Source organism: Theobroma cacao, chromosome 6 (assembly GCF_053813885.1).
Source record: "Theobroma cacao isolate CCN51 chromosome 6, ASM5381388v1, whole genome shotgun sequence".
Taxonomy (NCBI): Eukaryota; Viridiplantae; Streptophyta; class Magnoliopsida; order Malvales; family Malvaceae; genus Theobroma; species Theobroma cacao.
In genome coordinates, this window is record NC_142644.1 from 27,220,194 (window position 1) to 27,240,470 (window position 20,277).

Here is a 20,277-nt window from a genome sequence, read left to right on the forward strand (position 1 = left end):
TGAATTGTTTTTTACTTCTTTTAGAGGCGAACCTTTGGTTTCCTCTGAGTGAATATAATTTAATTTTCAAAAAACAAAAAAGCCGGAAAAAATTGAAGAGATTTTATTCATCATCTTTCCATATCTGTGTTTGATTAGTTAAATTGCGTGCGCTATTTGACAGGAACAAATTGATTTGTTTTTTTTCGGTTATAATTTTTTTTATAATTGAGGGAGGAGAGTTATGATTACTATAATGTAATCTCATATATATATATCCCACTTTATTGGTGGTAGAGTCAAGATTTCGTATTTGAAAAGATGAAGAGTCGAAGAGTAGAAGACGATGCGTATTAGACAGTTATACTAGAAAGTTCAATGTTTGATAAAAATGTAAAACAACTTAAATGAAAAACGTTTACATAAAAATTATATAAATAAATCTTGAAATTATGCAAAAAAATCTATCTTAAGAATTTACTTACAAAAATTAATTAAAATAATTATAAATAATTTAATAATGACAATAATCTTAATTTCTAGATAAACTTATTAATAAATAAAAATTAATAAACATCTAAATATTTAGTTCATTAGTTGATGTATAATTTTTTGTTAATTATCATGACATGAAGATTGAGTTATAGTTTTTCTATACAGAGAATGCTTGTAAGTAAAAAAGTGTAAAAAAATTAATTAAGTGATTGTGAAGTTTTGAAGAAGTAAGGATTTGGGGATAATTCTATTACAATAGATTTCATTTTAGTTTTATTAAAATTAATTATTGATTAATTATTGTTTGATATCTTATCAAATAAAAAAAATATTATATGGAGAAAATTATAAAATTTTTTAAAAATAAAAATATGTTAAAAAATTTTAACATTTTTGTAAAAATGAAATTATAAAATTTAAAATAAAATAAAAATAAATAGTAAAAATTTTAAAATTATTGAGAGCGGGGCCCACTAGCCCGCCATCCCCTCCGCCTCTAGACTTCTCCTTCCCTTTTTCTTTGTTTTACCCCTTTCCTTGGAAAACGGACATTTGTGCGGCAGAGCTGCTTACATTGTCTTCGGCCATGTTTTGGACCGCAGAGCTCAATTTTTGAAAGCAATCCGGTGGTGCTGTTGGCAAGTTGATTGGATTATCTTATAGATTAAGACATTCACGTTGGATTATCTCATCTTTGGTGCTATGCTATCATCAATGAATGTGATTATTTTACCTGTGAACTTTTTCCCCTTTTTATCTTCATCACCTTGGCAGTACCTCCCTCTTCTGTATTTTTCATCTTCAACGGTGTATTTTTGTGGTGATTAATAATTATCTTTGCTTCAACATTGATGATGACTTGTGTTGGAAAGTAGAGGGCTTTGAGGCAAAAAGCTTTTGATGGCAATCAACTTAGAGCATGCATTGTCTGCTATTGAGCTATCAACCATCCTTCCCCTCACCTGACCATCATTTTTTATCTTAATCCAGACTATCCACCAATAGTTTAACTATTCAAACCATCTCCACAAATTGCTGCAATAATTAGAGAAATGATTTCTCCATAAAATTACCCCAAAACCCTTAACCAACCCATTTGATCACAAAGTAAAATAGTCAAAGAAAATAAAATTTATTGAAACTCTTTACTTTAACCATTGTTAATTGCTTAAAATTATCAAGGATGGATGGAATCAAAAGGGTATGATAATAGCTAAGATACTAAATGGGTCATCATCTAGCATGAATTGGTAGTATGCCATCAACATTGAAAGTTGATCTAACAATTTGTGTATTATAGTCTTAATTGTGTCGTGTAAACATAAAGTATTAATAGGTATACGGGTAAACATGAACATGACACCATTAGCACAATTAATTAATTATGTCAAGATCTTAAATACATATACAGATACGTTTAATAAATATCTAACAAGACATAATATGATTAACACATTTATTAAATGTGTAGGGTTAGATTTTATACAACATGACATGATCAACACGATTAAAATTTATACGATTGATACGATTAATATAATTAAAACGATTAAATTGAAATATGGACAAGTAAAATATGATTGTATTATTCAAATTTATAACAAAAAAACTATAAATATCATAATATTTATCAAATATAATAAAATTCAATACCAATAAATCTTAATCATCATAAAAATATTAATATTTATATGAATAAATAAATAATTTTTAATCGTGTACTAATCATGTCTACACGATACGTAAAAACGACTAAATAATAAGTGGATTACAAGTTATACCAAAATATAATAATACGATTAGCTAATTGTGTCTTAAATAAATTAAACGGGTTTGACACGATTAAAACACAATTTATTTGTCTCTTAACTATGTTGACACTATTAATATTAGAAACATGATTAGATTATCATACCCTTGATTGAAACTTATATCGTGTCCGTGTCATATTACTGTGTCCTATATAAAATTACCAAACTTGATTGAAAGTAGTCCATCGTCTCTGTCATGCACTTTCGACCCTTAGTAGCACAGGCAAATAAGACTTTGGGGTGTCAATGTCGGCTAAGGGCTGATGACTCCATGTCTCATTGTATTTGGCGGTTTGGCAGAGTTGGGTAAGAATTATGTATTGTACATTTCAATCATCTCACACTTTGTGTTTGATTGACTGAGCTAAGAGTGGCCGAGTCCGTGCAGTTATAGCTTTCCTGCTTTTGTTTGCTTCTCGTTGATCTCATCATCTCTACTTTTATGTGCTTTGGTTTCGAGTCTTTTTCACACCTTTTTTTTTTTCTTTCTTTTTAAGTTTGGGTTTTTTCTGATTTGTACAAGGAGACGTTTACTATATAATTTGCATTTGTTATCATTTGCTTAAAGTTTTGATATATTATTAATCGTAACTTAATCATCTCTTAATTAGGAGTAATTTAATCGTAATTATTAGAGAAATGGTACATACTACATACTCTTAATCACAATTTGTCATTCTATTATTTTGGGATTTTTTTTATGAAGTGTATAGATCATTCTATTAAAATTGTTTGAAAAATTACCACCTCTCTCTCGTTTTTTAGAAAATAGTTTTAAAACTATTAAATAAATAAAAAATAAAAAAATATTTTTACAAAAATGTTTATCCAAAAAGCCGATTTTCCGTCTGAAATTAAGAATATTCTCAATCATTTTAAAAATTATTGTAGGACATATGTACGTATGCATATAATATGACTCTTGCTAACCAAATAAACTGTAGAGATATGACAGAAAAAAAGAAGAAAAGCATTGAAATTTTTGTCCAAAGGTGAACAATTTAAAGTTAATGGACATGATTTCTTGATTCCTTTTACATCATTCATTTTGACATTGAATAAAAATAAGTAAATGGTTTCTTCTTTTTTTTTTCCATATATATTTTTTTACAATTATGCTCTTCAACTCCAATCAATCCTTCCTCAGGATTGGTTTTATTAGGGAAAATAATAGTGCAATTCTAGACTATACGGTGATGCTCTAATCTATTTGTTGCATAATAATATTTTGTTTATTTTTTTCAATTATTTTTTGCTCTTCACATTCCCATAATCCTATATACTTACCCCACATTTTGCTTTATATATAAAAGTTTATAGCAAAGAACAACATCACAAATATAAACCTTTGATTTTCCTTTATTTCTGGATCAAAATGAAACAACTTTACAACAAAAAGGAAAAAGAAAAGGGCTCACATTATACGTATATAAAACTATAGTTATAATTATTTCAAAGTGGGGACTGAAAAACCACAAAGAAAGGAACAAGCTTTTCCTGGCAAACAGGCGTGTATGTCAACTTTGATGATTTCCGAGTCCACCATATGTACCCTTTCCTTCCCATCATCATCTCCTAGTCAAATTCATCATTCTTAATTAAATTCAGTTTTAACATAATTCATAATTCAATTAAAAGAAAAAGAAAAAGAGAGAGAAAAAAAAGAAAGAAAAGATAACCCTTAAACTTTATCTGAAAGTCACTTTTCTTTTCCTTCTAGCGCTTTCGTTTCTTTTTATATAAGTAATCTTTGTTATTTGCATACTCAAAACTAAAATCCCTTGCCATAGAAGCTATTCCCAGAGTTAAATGGATGAGTCTTGGCGAAGGTGCATGGGAATGCCAACTACCCATCATCTGCCACGTCGAAAATCCGTGGAAAATACCATTTTTTCAATGAGTCACCACGTAACCATGGTGGCTGATCACACTCTTGACGCAGATGACTTCTTTGACGTTTTCGGCGGTCCGCCCCGGAGCGTGCTCTGCCGGACGTTCTCCGGCGACTTCACCCGATCAACGTCTTTTTACGAGGAGGTTTTCCGGCCTCCGGAGTTTGTTTCGTCTCGGAAGACGAAGTGTGGCAGGAGCTTGCCGGCATTTAGGATTCCGGCGCGGGGGGAAGGGTTTTACAGTGACATTTTCGGGTCGGATGATGATCTCAGGCGGTCGAGGGAACGGTCGGGGTCTAACTCGAAAGCGAAGTCGAACTCGTCGTCCGTGCTAAGTTCGGAGGAGCTAAGCCCTCTCCGGCCGGTTGTCGGGGATGATGTCGGGTTGTCGTCATTTGCTTCAAAGCTCAGGTAGTATGCTCTTAAGTGTAAACAACAGTCAACTCTTTTTAAAACTGTTTCTATTGGGTTGTGTTGATTTTACGTTTCTGACACTGTCTTCTCCCTCTATTCAAGTGTCTTTTCCGGTTGCTTTTAGGGCTAGGAAAGGGATAATCTTTAAATGCTGTCTTTGGTTTTTCCAACAATTGCATAGGATATTAGTATCACCCCAAAATATTCATTAATTAGACAATAATTTTGGAGATTAACGTATTTTTAGAAGAAGCCATTTCTGATTTATCACATATTGTTAGTCTTCGGCCTTCAACATATATAAGAAGCTATTGAACTTTAACATGCAGATTAACATGTTAACGGATGTTAATAGACACAGATTAACATTTTTCTTGTATTAAATGATTTAATTTTTGATTTGTGGTGAAATTGAAGAGGTAAATGGTTGTTAACAATTGACTTTGGTGGTGCAGGCCAATCAATGTGCCATGCAGATGGAACTCAACAACAATGATGCCAGATCAGGAACTAGGAATGCAACGAGGGATGGCACTGCCAGCATTTCCAAGCAGCCGTTCTTTCTACAATGAAAATCTTTACATGGAAAATGAACACAATGTCGACAACTTGAGAAGCTCATGTTATGGATTCTGTCGACGTGCTTCTTCCCCAGAAATCATTAGCTTGGAACCCCATTCTTTCCGAAGTGTCAAAATATCAGCTGATGATTTGGAGTTTAACTCCCCTTCATCCCCTGCCTCTTCACTTTGTCATGAAGCAGAGGCAAGAGCTGGTGTCCAGACTGATTCAGTGCAAGAAGAAGAAGAGGAAGAAGAAGAAGAAGAAGAGGAAGATGAGGATGAAGTTATGAGTTCTTATGTTATAGACATCAATTCTGATCTTAGAGAGTGTACTGGTGAAGCAGTTTCGATTGATGAAGCAATTGCTTGGGCAAAGGAGAGATATAATACACAAAGTTCTGAAAGGGAACATGAAAAAGAGCAGCCAATTGAAACAGAAGGTGAGATTATTGTAAATTACAGTTTGATCTCAAATTCTAAATTTATATGACGAAGCTTCTATTGGCTTGGATAAATGACAGCATTTTATCATATGCTTTTGAATGGCTTGCAGCAAGCTCTAATAATGCACATGAATATTTTGACCGGCAAACGGATGGCCATGGAACAAAGCAATCTCCAATGGTAAAGTAGTCTATTGCCTTTTTCCTTTAGAGAAGCAAAATATTATCACATCGGATTTGGTATACAAAAATCAATAGCTCTTAAAACAAACTACAATATAAAATATGAACAAATGTTGAATAATTTGTTTCCCTGTTAACTTCTAATTTGCAGGAAGAAGAACAAAAGAAGTCCAAAGCAGAAGAAGAAAAAGAGAGATCAGAAGAACATGTAAGCTATAGCCTTGTTGTGATGTAAAGTTTCAGGACTGGTCATCACTATAACTTTAGAACTGATTTTCTTAAAAGAATCAGGAATAGTATCTACTAGATATATATATATATATATATATTCAAACAGCTTAAATTAAGGCATGGTCAGTCATTGCAGCTTCTCTCTATTCATTTGTTTAGGAACAAGATTTGATCAATATGTAACGTTTTCCTTTGACGAAAACTACAGATAAAGATGGGGCTTTTGGATGAAGATGTGAAGCTGTGGTCATCTGGCAAGGAAAATAACATCCGATTGCTCCTTTCAACCCTTCATCATGTAAGATATAACCTTTTCCGTGCTTGAGGATTTCATTGATTTGTAGGCGACATTCGAACGGATGTTTAATTGATTGAAAACTGAATTCAGATTCTGTGGCCCAATAGCGGTTGGCACATGATTCCTCTCATGAGCCTTACAGAGAGCTCACAAGTGAAAAAAGCTTATCAGAAAGCAAGGCTGTGTCTTCACCCAGACAAACTGCAACAAAGAGGTGCAACACTATCACAAAAATATGTCGCAGACAAGGCCTTTTCCATCCTCCAGGTAAACTTTCTAGTTTCAAATGATTAAAAGTGAAGAGCCCTTTTTACATTTCTTCTGCAACATGAGCAAGTGACTCACTGTAACTATAGTCTTAATTCAAGCTATGTCTAACATGATGCTATATGACTGTAGGATGCATGGGCTGCATTCATCTCCCAAGATGTCTTCTTCAACTAGCCGATAGCAACCCTTTTCGGAAGCTTAAAGCAAACAAGGAGTCCCTGGACTCGAAGAATTGAGGGCACTTTTAAAAGGGTTAAAGCGTGTGAATGTGCAAGAAGTATCTAGTAATTTGGTAGATATAGTAAGAGTTGCAATAGATTACATATGCAAGAATTTTGTATGGTTGTTTGATGTTTTGCAAGATGCGTACATTTTCCTCCTTCCGGACGACCCAATAACAAGAAAATCAATCAAGATGTGAATGATAAGTGCTACCAGCTAGTGCTGTTTGAAAATAACTTGAGAATTATAAGATAACCTACCCCCCTTCCTTTCTCTATTGCTTCTAATCAGGAACGACTTCAAAGAGCAACCCTGAGATTTGTTTTTGGTTTCATATTTCACCAGCTAATCGACCCTTCATTCCAACATGGCAAGGGTTTACGCTTTATGACAAAGGTCGCCTGAGTGAAAAAATTTTCAGATAAATAAATAAATATATATATATATATATATATATATATATATGAATATATATATATATATGAATATGGTCTTTGATATCTCCCAGGTTACAGGTTTTCAGACTGAAGCTCCATGCCGATATCTTTTACTGCATTTTCATCTGCCAGAACAGGGTTGATCTTAAGTCTTTGAAGTTTGACTGTCTCAACCTAACCTGACGGATTGAAGCAAACGAATTCAACAAGCTAGGCCACAGCTACGATAGATCTACCATTAGTTACATGCAGATTGCAGAGTATGCTGGAAAAGAACTTAACGAAATTAAAGCAACAATTCTGACAGAACAACACCTAATTACATCCCTATACAGAACAACACCTAATTACATCCCTATAGATTGAATTGCATAAGCCATTTTCTTGGAAGATAAGAAAGACAAAAAAAAAAAAAAAACGAAAATTTATGTTAAAGACTCCAACTCAGTGCAATGTTAATTTGACAATGAATCACCACAGGTGCAACATCAGCATTCAGCCAGGATGAAAGGATTCAAGCCTAAAATAATGAAATTCAGAAAAAAAAAAAAAAAAGCTCTCAGAAAAGCCTATGAATCCTCAGTTCTGACCCAAATGAATTAAACTTCATAAATGATTCCCTCCTCTAAAGGAACTTGTCCTTCAGACTAAGCATTCATTGTTGGAAGCTCAGTTTCCTTTTTCACAGTTTCATACATAGGTTAACTCTCGCTAAAAGAAGCAATTTGCAGGACATAAAAAGTAACTAAATAAACACAGATAGAGCAATTCAATGTACTCTGCTGATACTAGTGCACTGTCTTTATCCCAGAAGCTATAATTTACAAAAAAAATTGTGGCCTAAAAATAATTATTATGAAAAACTGTAACAATTGTACAGATATAGATGAAAACACGGGGGGAGATTCCCCTCACCGTGAAGAAACAATCATTGAAACAATAGGTGTAAGTTGATAGTCTTATTTATTTCTCATTATTACTCTTTGAGTAAGGTCTACTAGTGCCCGCCTCGACTTTCTTACTTGCTCATCATTGCTTTCCGGTAGAGACTCAATTGCTGCTGCAGCAAGGTTAGCATGCTTCATGGCTAGCTCTCGTGTCCTCTGTATTCCATCACTCTTCCCAAGGTACTCAAGGGCCTATCATTAACTCAAGTGAGTTTGACAAAATAAAGGTTCATACAATTGCCAAACATAGGTAGTTCAAATGTCAAAAGCACAAATATAATGAATGACCTGCAAGCCAAATTTGAAAACAACTAAAAAGTTCAAAGGAGGTTAGTCACTTTAAACAACATAAGTCATATACTCTCTTGACCATTATCTTGTGAAGACAATTCCACCCAGAAAAACAATACCTTAAGAAGAAAAAATTGATAATTTACAAACTCTATGCGCTAGCTAAGCATTATAGAAGATTTTCGCTCAGCAAACACCTATAATGCTTGATAAGTGAATTATATTACTTACAATGTCGACATTTTCAGGGTTGTCAAAGCCTTGATAAACAATAGCATGTAACTGGGGAAACTCTTCCATGGCAAACAATATTGGAGCCGTTACAATTCCCTGCAACCCCAGATGATTGTCATGAACAGATATATTCATCATTATGTAGGCCATTTAAAAGCATCTTGCGAATCTAGCATGCACTAAAAAGACAGCCCTTGTCTAAAGTCAGTAAGAAAAACTTGGCCAAAACAAAGAGTAAGAAAAAGGTTCTTCCTTTGTACTCTTTAGTATGAAGACAATTGAGAAAATGAACAGGGAAAAGGTATTTGACAAGGGGTGTTGAATACATTTATACAGAAGGAACTATTACACAAAGTCTGCCTGCCGGTTGGGGTTTACAGAATACGCTTCCATAAGCTATTACTAGCTTGCAGCCATTTAACATTTACACTATTGATAAGACATAAAGGATAGAGAATTACATGCTGGATGTCAGATAGAGAACCCTTTCCAAGGGATGCTGATGTGCCTGTGAAATCGAGAACATCATCTATCAATTGAAACGCCAGTCCCTAAAAAACCAATGGAAAAGGGGGAAGTTAGCCCAAAGAGTAACATGTAGAAATAGAAAAATGTAAACAATAAACATGGTCCACATGGATAAAGGGCATCAATAGTGCGTTGATGGTTCTACAGCTTACACCTAAGAGTAAATAAAATCTCAGTTGCTCAACAATCATTCCATGTTTTGTTGAAGATAGTATTCTATGGCTTTAAAATTATCTAGTTTTACACTTTTGCACAAAGTGGCCACCACTTCATATTTGGTTCACCATGTTCTAATCAGAAACAAGTTGGCAATTGCATCAAAAACCATTGATCCACACGCATCCATTATAACTTAGAAAATCAATCAAACTGTATCAAGTAAATGGGGGTTTTACACTGTAAAGAGGACAATGACAAATGTGAAAGAGTTGTTACCGGATTAGTTCAATCTCTAGTCTCCTTAAATGACCAGTCTGAAACTAGCATAACAGCTTATACCAAATTTTGTTGCAATGCTCTTCATCCAACATAAAAGACAACTTTTAAACAGATTTACCTATTAATTAGTTTAGTAGATAGGGTTTTATATTTATCAAAATTAAAGGAGTTAGGATTTTATAGCAATTAACATGTTTAACACCAAATATTCTATCAACTAAACAGGGTTCTAATCACTTGGAGGATTTGCAGGGCCAACTCATCATCCAAGTCTAATTTCCAGAAAGACATGTGCTCTAATCTTAAAAATATGCCTCAGCAAGTCTTGCAATTTACAATGGGTTGAAGTTAAGTGAAACGCAAAGGAAATTACAAACCAGATGTTTGCCATATTCAAAGGCCAACATTGCAACTTCAGCTGTTTGCCCAGCAAGAAGGGCAATTGCCTTGCAACTGTTTGATATCAAGGAAGCAGTCTTGTAGTATGTCTTTTGCATGTAATATTCCATGCTGCGTAATGAAAATTTTTTCTAATTTTAGCAAACTACAAGCAAAAGATCCTTAAAATTCAAATCATGACAAGACAGAGTTACCCATTTGCAATCATTCGCATGGAAATACACAATCACACACTGAAAATAAAGGAACAATAGCATAAAGACTGCTTACACTTTCCATAACAATCTATAGCTAAGAAAGCATGTGTTATCCACAAATATAAAGGTGGCCACTGTGTCAACACATAAAGTTAGTATTATTTAGAAATTACTATGCAAACATGTGGCTAATGGGAGACAGAAAAATTTACTAAATTTTTAAGTTGTTGTGCAGTTACATTAGACTATACTAAGCTGTAACTATCATACATATAATAACTCAAGAAAAGATCAGCCCAAATATATGAAATAATATATTCATGCTAATCAGGTGATCTAGCCTGCTGTTACCATGATGGCTATCACAAGGCCTATCATAGTAATTAAATCAAAAGCAGTTGGAAAGTAACAAAACATGGCAACCATTTGAAGACATAGTCATCAAGAGTTGCAGACCAGCATACCTACAACGCTGTTCAGATGAAGTGGTCATTTGCATGGTTTCACCAGTAACAAGATGTTCAACAACTGTTGCTATTAATGATACAACCTACAGCCGATGAATGGAGCTAATTTTCAATTTAGAGTTACATTTATCAAATTCATACACAACCATGTAAACAATAATAATAATGATGATAAAATCAAAAGCACCTCTGTATTTTTTAGAGCAGCAAGGCTCACACAAGCTCGAGAAAGCAGAAAATCTCCAGCTAAAACAGCCAACTGCATTATAAACAAACAAGAAAAGTTTTGAAATTACTTAGGCTACAAAACTCTTTTGTCTGTTGCAAAAGAACAAGAAAAGAAGAGTACCTTATTGCCCATTACAGCATTCAATGAACCAATACCACGTCTTTTATCCGCATCATCCAAGACATCATCATGGAGGAGGCTTGCAACCTAGATGAGGAGAGATGTCCATGTTAGACTTAAGTAGCCTGTGTAGAAGCTTCAGTGCATACACGCATATGACAAAGAAAGTTCAAATAATAAGGAACTGACATGGATCATCTCTGTGATCTCAGCTATAGACTGCTGTCTTGTACGTAAATCAGTTGTCAAGGTATCTCCAACACCACCAGCAGTTGGTTCAGGTATATGAACATTCAAAGCTGTAGCCATCAAAAGCAAAACCTGCATAGAACATATACAATAACCATTTCAGAAAGTAATCAAAATTATAATTTGAAAACTAGGTCAATCTGTCAATGGTTTCTAGTTTCCATAAAGCAAATTTCTCAGATAAAAAGTAAGAGAGGTCAAGTTTATGTCTCAGTCAAATGAATTTTTTTTTGGAATGAATCAAGAACTAAACTGTGCCTATGGCATGCTACAAGTAGTACAACTATATATTTTTGGATGGTCCCTTTGCCTAGTGCAATCTAGAAGCAATGATGGAGCCCAGAGTCAAAGCAAAAATTTCCATAACTCATCAAACTTATGACAAACTGCAATAAAGAAAGGCTAGTAACCTCAAAGTTACCACAGAGGTAACAAATACATTACCGTAGGACGAAATCTCTTTCCTTCCACCCCCAATTTGAAGAAGTACTCAGCAGCTGAAGCAAGCTTAGGAACCTGTATGAGATGGATATGCAATGTTCATCAGATGATACAAGAAAAAAAAAAATTGCTTTCTCACATAAGAATATGTAATAAGCTACAGTCAAAAGACAGGAAAACGAACAATGGGATACCTCAGCAACAACCATAGACCGCAACCTCTTAGCAAGAAGTGACAGCTCATCGGCAACGAGTGAAAATGGGTCAAGTTGTTCCTGAAGGAGATGTATTGCCATCTTAATAGTGCAGTAAACAAAAACAAGATAAAAGAAGGGTAAAAAGGAAGAGGGAGGGAATGGAGGGAGACAAACAACTAGCAGATCTTAGAGACCACTGGCACCAACAATTAGCAATAACAAGCATAACAGAAGGGAAAGTAATCGACTTAAGCCGAAGAAGAACTTGTTTTCATCTTTGAACATTAGAAATGTTAACACACTTGTGGATTATTTTGCAGAAGCTAACTATAAGCAAGAAATTCTGGACCCACGGGCAACCATGTATCTTGTCCTAAAGCTATAAGGGAGAAATTAGGCAAAGGGAAAAAATTAGAAGAATGAGCATTAAAATGATAACCTCTATGATGGAGCTGCTCTGATGATGAATTTGCCGTCCAATGCCAAGAAATGCAGATAAACTCCAAGAAAAAGTTTCTCTACCAGCGCAAACCTACTAATCCCCAGAAACAGTAACAACAAAAAAGATATATGATTAGTAAATAATTGACCATCTCTATCCTGTAACATACATTATTAGGCAAAACAAAGAAAGAAAGAAAGAAAAAGAAATGCTGCAAAAATATCTATTATCACATAAAACTCTATCCAGAACATAGCTATAGTCCTTTCCGAGGCATCTTCTTGGTGGCTCATTTGATTCAGTCATCATATAACTCATTAGACACCGTGATCCTATCCTTACCAATCTATAAGTTCACTGTGCCAACTTCACTTTGACTAAAAATAGTAGCTTTGACCACCGAATCAATTCATGCTGGGCATAGTCACAACATCATTGCATTTCAGAACATGCTTTTAAGGACTAACCATGAAACCCCAAGCCAAGGATAAAGCAACAAACAAACACAACTCAACAGAAAGAAAAAAGTATGGCCTTTTATCAAACAGAGTACCTGAGCCATTTCCCACTTAGCTGAAGTCATGTAGCAAAGCAGAAACATATGAACTCTTTTTAATTAATAAATTGAATAATTAACTACAACCCAACATGACAAAAACAAAAAATGAAAACAAAACTTAGCAACAACTGAACTTAAGGACCAATTTCCAATTACATTTTCCGGCTCATGTCAAGGCATTACCTTTAGAGTAGAGTTAAGATACTGATTAGAAAGAAGGGATTGAGAAGGGCCAGTTGGACGAGATAGAATGAAACCGAGCAAGATCGTTCTAGGATTTCTAGAAATCCGAGAAAATCCCCGACAAAACAACATCCTCGTCTGCCTCTCTCTTCTCTAACTACTACTTTACCAGTAACCCAAACAGAAGAAATACCCAGCAACTTAAAATTCTTTTATTCAGAGAAAATCTTTGGTATAATTTATTTGCTTATAATTGAACCCTACTTTTTCTAACTAATTTATCAAATCCCAACAAATTACTCTTTTCTTTTTTTTTCTTTTTCTTTTTTGTTTTTTTAGGTTAATCCCAACTGATCACTTAACTGCAGAAAAAGTCTATTATTTATTATAGTAATAAAGAGTGATTGAGGCCCAAAAGAGGACAACGAATAAAAGTTATTTTATATATTTTCTTGGAGAGTGGCAATAGGGTTTGGTAGCAGTCAGTTATAAATATTGAAATGAATAAATTTTGAGTATATAAATATAATTTTTTTATTTTATATTAATTTTTAAATTAAAAATATAAGTACGGGTTTCTTTTTATAAAGAATCAATGTAATCAAAATGTCACGAATCTCAAATAAATTTAAATTAAATAAAAAAAATATAAATTTCACATTAATTTGAAATTGAATAAATTAAAATATTATAGATTTTAAATATATCTTTCACCATTATCGGAAAATATTTGACATTGCCTAGTCTGCTAAATCCAGCCAAAAGCCAAAGCCGAGAATAGTCAAAGTCTGATAAATACCTTGAAAAATATCATTCATTTTGTTTTCTGCTTTGTAATCAATTTGAAAAGGTAATTATTGGAGTAGAAATTTGTATTCTCTCCCCTCTCAAATCCCAAGCATTGAGAACAAAACAATACTTATGATAGTAACCTTTTTTTCTGATTTAGCATTAAGGATATGAAATAATTATACAAAAAGGAAACAACGAAAACTGAGCCCTTGAATATAATACGATGGTGAAAGCTGGTAATCTGCTGTCATTTATTCCTTGCGGTGAGTATTTGAGTGAGATTAATGAGAGCCTGCCTTGACTTCCTTACATCCATGCTGCAGCTTTCAGGCAGAGAATCAATAGCTGCAGCTGCAAGACTAGCATGCTTTGTTGCTAGCTCTCTCGTCCTTTGTATTCCACGGCTCTTCCGTAGGTACTCGAGAGCCTGCGTTCTCAAATGCATATAAAATTTGACAAATGTAAATGCATATTCAACAGTTTTGATTGGGTTCCAAAGCAATTCAAACTTACGGTGTCGACATTGGCAGGGTCGTCGAAGCCCTGCTCAATGACAGCATGCAACTGAGGAAACTCTTCTGTTGCAAATAATATAGGAGCAGTTATGATCCCCTGCAAAAAGAATATGCGATAAATTATGCAAGCATGGTTCTGGCAAAACCAAATGCACCCCCATCAGTGTATGCACCATGAAAAGGGGTTTCGACAAAATGGAATGATTTGTAGATGTGGTCATTTATGTCCCTTCCAAACCAAACTCAGAAGACTTCACTGAACAAGTAGAGATGATTATTAACTGCTGTGTGCCATTGTCAAAATGCAGATGCAGGGCCTAGCCAGCCCAACACATGCATATGTTTAATGCTTTTTAAGTCTTATGACTCTGTAATATATCCAGAAACTGAGATAAAGCAGTAAGGTTAGATGAATTACCAGTCGTATGTCAGATAAAGAACCCTTTCCAAGGGAAGCTGATGAGCCTGTGAAATCAAGAATATCATCTATGAATTGATATGCCAATCCCTGGGAAAGGAGTTGAAAGAATCAGACGATGGTGACCCAAACGAACTACATATAAAACATGAATCATGGTAAACATAGCAAGATGCCAGAGTTTTTTGTTAAAGGGAAATTGGCCATATACACAAGATTATCCCACTATAAGTTGTGCCACTTAAAACATATTTCTTATCACGTAAGATGACTTTAGGAAATTTACAGACCAAATTTTTGCCATATTCAAAAGCCAACTTTGCAACTCCAGGTGTTTGGCCAGACAGAAGGGCAATAGCCTTGCAGCTGTTTGAAATCAACGATGCAGTCTTGTAGTATGTCTTTTGCATATAATACTCCATGCTGCAATTAGTAATGATTATTTTCACAAAATTAACCAGAAAAAAAAGGTAGAATCAATTGTAGATATCAACAAAATTATATTAACATGCCAGAGATATGGACATGGCAATCAAATACACATAAGAAGATGTAAGCAGTGCTCTGTATGTATCACCACTTTGCTAACCATTTATTCTTGACTGCATACAAAGAAATTGAATATGGAAACTTGTGTAAGTTTATTAAGTTTACTAACTAGAAAAAGGCAGTTTATTGGCTATAAATGTTTAAGTTTAAGCCTTTTGCGACTACAAGATTATCAAATTCTCCACACCTGATGGATAACTCACTGTAACTTTCGTGCAATTAAACCAGTATAACCCACACCAGACAACTAGCCAAACTGGTTTTCTTGGGGCTGTCTGAACCAAGTCCGGGGCAAGCCTATCCCCAATATTTTTCTCTTTAATCACAGGTGTGGTTTAAAACATATGGATAAGCACAGAGAAGGGAGCATAAAGCTGTAGAGCATACCTACAGCGCTGCTCAATTGTGGCTGCCATTTGCATAGTTTCACCAGTAACAAGATTCTCTATTGCTGTTACTAGTAATGACACAACCTGCAGGCACATGATAATGGTGCAAAATGTAGTTTGAACAACTAGAGGAATGCATATGATTTCTAAAAATTAATACAATATCACAATCAATGGACAACACATGGTAAAAATGATTTAAAAGAATCAGATACTCTTACAAGGTCATATTGAAGAATTTGGCTATCTAATAAAGTATTGGTGTGTACTGTCAGTTGTACACCACATAACTAGTCTTTGGCAGCAGCCAGACACTTATATTCTATAATTCTTTATCAGACTTCCACAAACAACAAGGAGCAATTGCAGCCTGCAATGTAGCCACCATGCAGAACAAAATAGAAAGCCAGAAGGGCGAATCATGAATAAGAAGATAGAAAGCTGGAAAAATTTATTAAAAGAAGAAAGACATTGGATGTCACCAGCATTTTCTCGACATCAAATGTCATTGGTCAGGCCATTGAAGAAGGTTTCTACTTCTATCCTTCCTCTTAAGAGAAGATCAAAGAATAGATTAAAAGCACCATTCCACATGGTACAAAGTGAGACGGAGCTAATGTCCACATTTTCCTCATTTAAAATCATACAGTTTCATATATAAACGTATTTAAATACATCTATTATATTACATATGTATGTATATATGTATCTGTATATAAATACATACCTCTGTGTTTTTCAAGGAAGCAAGGGTCCTAAGAGCTCGAAAAAGCAGAAAATCTCCAGCCAACACTGCTAACTGCATCATATAGATAAATAGACATGAATGAATGGTAAAAAGGATAAAAACAGGAGATATTATTTTTTGTTTACTGCACAGCTCCATTTTGATTACTGTAAGATGTCCATATGCTGTCAGTTGGCAAAGGTTTTAGAATTGGGATCAATATCTGATGCCTCCATTAATATTTCCTTATCATAACAAATTCAATAAGATGACTGGGTGCACATTTTCTCCCAAGGATCTGATCAACCAGTTTAGCTTCTAAAAATGGTGAAAATTACATGCCAAACCATTTAAAAGAAAGGAATGTCAAGGGTACAGTGCAATGATGTCAACTGTTACTGTTGAACCAAGCAAGGGTTCCAGTGGGACAGTCAACGACGTGCAGTAGAACTCACCTCTTCTTAGAACTAACTGCATCATCTACCTATGCATTTACAAAATGCATTATTCTTATCCAAACAACTAATATCATTCACCTTCAAATAGTGTATCGACACAAGCATATTTGTGAACAGTACCATAAGAAATTTTATCCCAATGCGTCCATAAATCACGTAGAATTTTCAATCCAGGAATTTATCAATGACTTGTACCAGGAAAATTGAAACACGTGGATAGTTACCTTATTTCCAACCACAAAACTTAATGAACCAATTCCACGTCTTGTATCCGCATCATCCAAGACATCATCATGAATAAGGCTAGCCACCTGAGATCGCAAGATTATTAGATCTGTCTACCAATGGCTATGGAGATGTTTCTTGACATGAGCAAGTACCATAATGAGGGTATACACAGCACATAACAGCATTTATTTTTTTTGAAAGGCATAACAGCGTTTATTAACAGAATTTTGTTAAAACAAACATGGATCATCTCGGTTATTTCAGCAATAAGTTGCTGTCTTCTACGCAGTTCAATTGTCCATGTATCTCCAATGCAGCAAAAAGGTGATTCAGGTCTATGTATATCCACAGCTGTAGCCATCAATAGCAAGACCTGCATAAAAGCATAAAACTTTCCTTTTTAGCTCATTGAAAGATGATAGAACATAAATAGAATGATTGCAAGAAAATAACAAAGGGAGTTGCACTTCCAGTTGAGAACCTCAAATACCCAATATCTCTCAATTTCTTTAGGTTGGAGATTGAGGAACAAAACTCATGAGGCTGTTTATAATTATGGAGTACTTTTTACCGGTTAAGTATGAAGAATCTAACCAGGTAAATGAGACAAATGAAAAGGCTATTAGCAGCATCATAAGGTCAAGGACGGAAGGTTTCTCTAGCAACTGAAGAAGTATCAAAGGAACTGACAATCAAAGAAACATCACTACAGTTTTCATAAACCATATCAAACCACAGCCATGTAAAAAAGTAGCCTTATTCTTATTACCACAGAGCATGTCCTCTTTCCTTCCACCCCCTCTTTGAAGAAGTATCCAGCAGCTGAGGCAAGCTCTGGGACCTAAATGACAAAGAAATCTGAGTTTTGATTGTAATAAGTCATTCAATCGTTTGCTATCATTCCAAGCCATTGCTTCTTTTACCTGGATGAGATAGTAAAAAAATATGAGCCTAATTAGAATAAAACTAGCATCCCTTCCACGCATACCCACAAATTAGACCACTAAAGGATGAGAAATAACGATCAAACACCTTAGCAACTACAGATGAACGCAACCTCTTTGAAACCAGTGACATTTCATGAGCAACGAGTGAAAACGGGTCCACCTTGTCCTGTGAAACAGCATCTTCCTATATCAGTAGGGAAAGGAAAAGTAAAATAGTTAAACAAAAACTACTCATAAAAGAGGGGTAAGAAAAGATCTTCTCTGGACTCAATTTTTAAAGGAGATGATGAACAATCAACTTTCAGTCTCAGATTATGGTTTTTAACTAAAATTTTTTCACTAATTGGCACCCCCAAAAAAAATGATTAAACACCCTCGACATAGATCAATTAACTCTTTAAATTATAAATCAAAATGGCACCCTTCACTTCAAACATGAAACTCAATTTACACATAATAATTAACAAAAGAAAATTGAAATGACATGCTCAATCTTATTAACCAGTTGCTGATCTGTATTAGAAATCAAACCTATAAAACGATGAAGAGGAAAGCTTTTTGGAGTGTACCTTGGGAGTAGAATCAGTGGGAGAGCGACAACTAGTGCCAAAGACAAGAGCTTGGCAGAGTTGAGGGCAGTTAAAAAAGGTTTTCTTGGGGGTCCCCGAAATCCTAGAAACTACCCGAGAAAATAGAATAGTCATCTTCCTGCTATTGGTATGTTAAACTCCACCCAGAAACCGGGTAATGTTTTTCCATTGAATCACGTGTCAAAGTACTTGATTTGGTCAAAGCGGACAAAACTAATTCAGTTTTTGCTTCAAGTGAGGACAAACTTGTGAAGAATCCATTTTTGCTTCGAGTTCACGATTGAAATAAAAAATATATATATTTCAACAGTCTGTCCTAGTTTTATGATTTTCTTATTAGATAAAATTGAAAAGAGAGAGAGAGAGAGAGAGAGAGATTGCAATCCCCATTACACTCAATGGTCAAGAAAAAAAGCATAATAACTTAGTAAAGTCAGTTGATTAAAATATCTTACTGCTTTGGTCTTTCATTTACGATGCACCATATGAAATGGCCAAATTTAAAAATGAAACAAGTCCAAAGAAAGAAGAAAATGAGTACATGCATCAGCGATTGCCTCCTTCCCTCAGCAACTCTTTAAACTCTTCATCTGTGCTTCTTAGCATGTTAGCCAAAACCAATTTAACCCCACTTTGCATGACTTCAATGTGCCTTGGTTTTATCCTCTTCTCTAAACTAAAAGCGAAGAACTGAGGGAACTCCTTCAACTCCTCCAACTCCCCTTTCATCTCCTCGTTGAAGTACTCAAATTTTGGCTTGTAGTTGTTTTCTATGCTGAAAGTGAACAGCCCTGGACACCTCAACACCATACTTTTAGCCTCATTGGTTGAAAACCCTATACTTTCCAAGAACTTCAGTTTAGGTATCAAGGTATGTTCCACACTAGAAACCAACAACACAGGATCTTGATAGGCCAAAGCCCCTAAATCTTTAAAACCAAGCCTTTGAAGATAGAACAAAGCTGGTTTTAGCCGGTCTCTGACACTTGAAGTAAGCAATCTTGGACACTTATTAATGACCTTCCTATAGTTGTTTTCTGGGACATGAAGGTCTTGGGAGAGGAAACTGAAAACTGGGTTAAGGTCAGCTTTGACGTTAGAGGTTAAGATTTTGGGGCACATGCCAAAGATTCTAGGGAAGTCCTTTTGGTGAATGCCTTTGGATTGGAGGAAGGACATTATGGAATGGATAGAATGGAGGGAAGTGGTGTGAAGAGAAGGGTTAAGAGAGAGTGCTTTACCTGAGTCAATGCCCATGATTTCAAGGCATAAGATTTTCTCTTTGATTTGGAGGGACAGATTTTGATGAGTTGATGAGTAGAGTGGGTGTTTATGGAGGAGACTTTTGGGTTTTGCTGCTGAAAGGCTGTTTGGTTGTTGGGAATTTCCAGGGGAAGATGATGGCTTCTGAGAAGAGATGCATAGGGAAGATTGTAATGCAGTTGCAGCTGCTGCAGACATGGTCGAGAGACACAGAGATGGCTTCCGGAGTGGTTGTCCAAAAA

The 20,277-nt window shown here is 34.9% G+C and overlaps 3 protein-coding genes across 8 annotated transcripts; 1 reads left to right on the forward strand and 2 right to left on the reverse strand.

The window, feature by feature from the left end:
• Positions 1-4,046: 4,046 nt before the first annotated feature.
• Positions 4,047-7,037, forward strand: LOC18596446 (Chaperone DnaJ-domain superfamily protein). The gene is made up of 7 exons (XM_007024914.3): positions 4,047-4,588; positions 5,047-5,594; positions 5,708-5,778; positions 5,932-5,988; positions 6,220-6,309; positions 6,400-6,576; positions 6,709-7,037. The coding sequence occupies exons 1-7, from the start codon at positions 4,095-4,097 to the stop codon at positions 6,751-6,753; spliced, it is 1,482 nt and encodes a 493-aa protein (XP_007024976.3). The 5' UTR covers positions 4,047-4,094; the 3' UTR covers positions 6,754-7,037.
• A 961-nt stretch (positions 7,038-7,998) lies between these two features.
• GPS1 (geranyl diphosphate synthase 1) lies at positions 7,999-19,315 on the reverse strand. 4 transcript variants are annotated; one of them, XM_088807709.1, is made up of 22 exons: positions 18,752-19,315; positions 18,268-18,366; positions 18,005-18,076; positions 17,477-17,608; positions 17,232-17,318; positions 16,550-16,621; positions 15,821-15,906; positions 15,175-15,307; positions 14,885-14,974; positions 14,465-14,563; positions 14,262-14,378; positions 12,415-12,507; positions 11,973-12,053; positions 11,782-11,853; positions 11,278-11,409; positions 11,089-11,175; positions 10,927-10,998; positions 10,737-10,822; positions 10,054-10,186; positions 9,172-9,261; positions 8,708-8,806; positions 7,999-8,377 (listed from the first exon to the last, which is right to left on the reverse strand). In XM_088807709.1, the coding sequence occupies exons 1-22, from the start codon at positions 18,884-18,886 to the stop codon at positions 8,198-8,200; spliced, it is 2,247 nt and encodes a 748-aa protein (XP_088663835.1). In that variant the 5' UTR covers positions 18,887-19,315; the 3' UTR covers positions 7,999-8,197. The 4 variants fall into 4 exon arrangements, with proteins under 4 accessions (XP_088663835.1, XP_007024979.3, XP_007024980.1 ...); XM_007024917.3 differs by lacking the exons at positions 14,262-14,378; positions 14,465-14,563; positions 14,885-14,974; ... (6 more) ...; positions 18,268-18,366; positions 18,752-19,315 and adding an exon at positions 13,160-13,563; XM_007024918.3 differs by lacking the exons at positions 14,262-14,378; positions 14,465-14,563; positions 14,885-14,974; ... (6 more) ...; positions 18,268-18,366; positions 18,752-19,315 and adding an exon at positions 13,160-13,300 and having other exon boundaries at positions 12,415-12,510.
• LOC18596449 (Mitochondrial transcription termination factor family protein) lies at positions 18,016-20,277 on the reverse strand. Of its 3 annotated transcripts, none has more exons than XR_016027198.1 (3): positions 19,314-20,266; positions 18,268-18,348; positions 18,016-18,076 (listed from the first exon to the last, which is right to left on the reverse strand). XR_016027198.1 is itself a non-coding variant. In XM_018122913.2 (2 exons), exon 1 carries the CDS (start codon positions 20,231-20,233, stop codon positions 19,319-19,321), a length of 915 nt encoding a protein of 304 aa, XP_017978402.2. In that variant the 5' UTR covers positions 20,234-20,266; the 3' UTR covers positions 18,266-18,366; positions 19,314-19,318. The 3 variants fall into 3 exon arrangements, 1 of the variants encoding a protein (XP_017978402.2); XR_016027199.1 differs by lacking the exon at positions 18,016-18,076 and adding an exon at positions 18,098-18,158 and having other exon boundaries at positions 19,314-20,277; XM_018122913.2 differs by lacking the exon at positions 18,016-18,076 and having other exon boundaries at positions 18,266-18,366.

Coding starts and splice junctions, on each gene's coding strand:
- LOC18596446 (XM_007024914.3), top strand. CDS start 4,095: ATGGATGAGTCTTGGCGAAGGTGCATGGGAATGCCAACTACCCATCAT. Junction 5,989..6,219: donor AAGAGAGATCAGAAGAACAT/GTAAGCTATAGC, acceptor CGAAAACTACAG/ATAAAGATGGGGCTTTTGGA. Junction 6,310..6,399: donor TCCTTTCAACCCTTCATCAT/GTAAGATATAAC, acceptor AACTGAATTCAG/ATTCTGTGGCCCAATAGCGG.
- GPS1 (XM_088807709.1), bottom strand. CDS start 18,886: ATGACTATTCTATTTTCTCGGGTAGTTTCTAGGATTTCGGGGACCCCC. Junction 8,807..9,171: donor CTCTATCTGACATCCAGCAT/GTAATTCTCTAT, acceptor CTGGGGTTGCAG/GGAATTGTAACGGCTCCAAT. Junction 8,378..8,707: donor ACCCTGAAAATGTCGACATT/GTAAGTAATATA, acceptor AGTTAATGATAG/GCCCTTGAGTACCTTGGGAA.
- LOC18596449 (XM_018122913.2), bottom strand. CDS start 20,233: ATGTCTGCAGCAGCTGCAACTGCATTACAATCTTCCCTATGCATCTCT.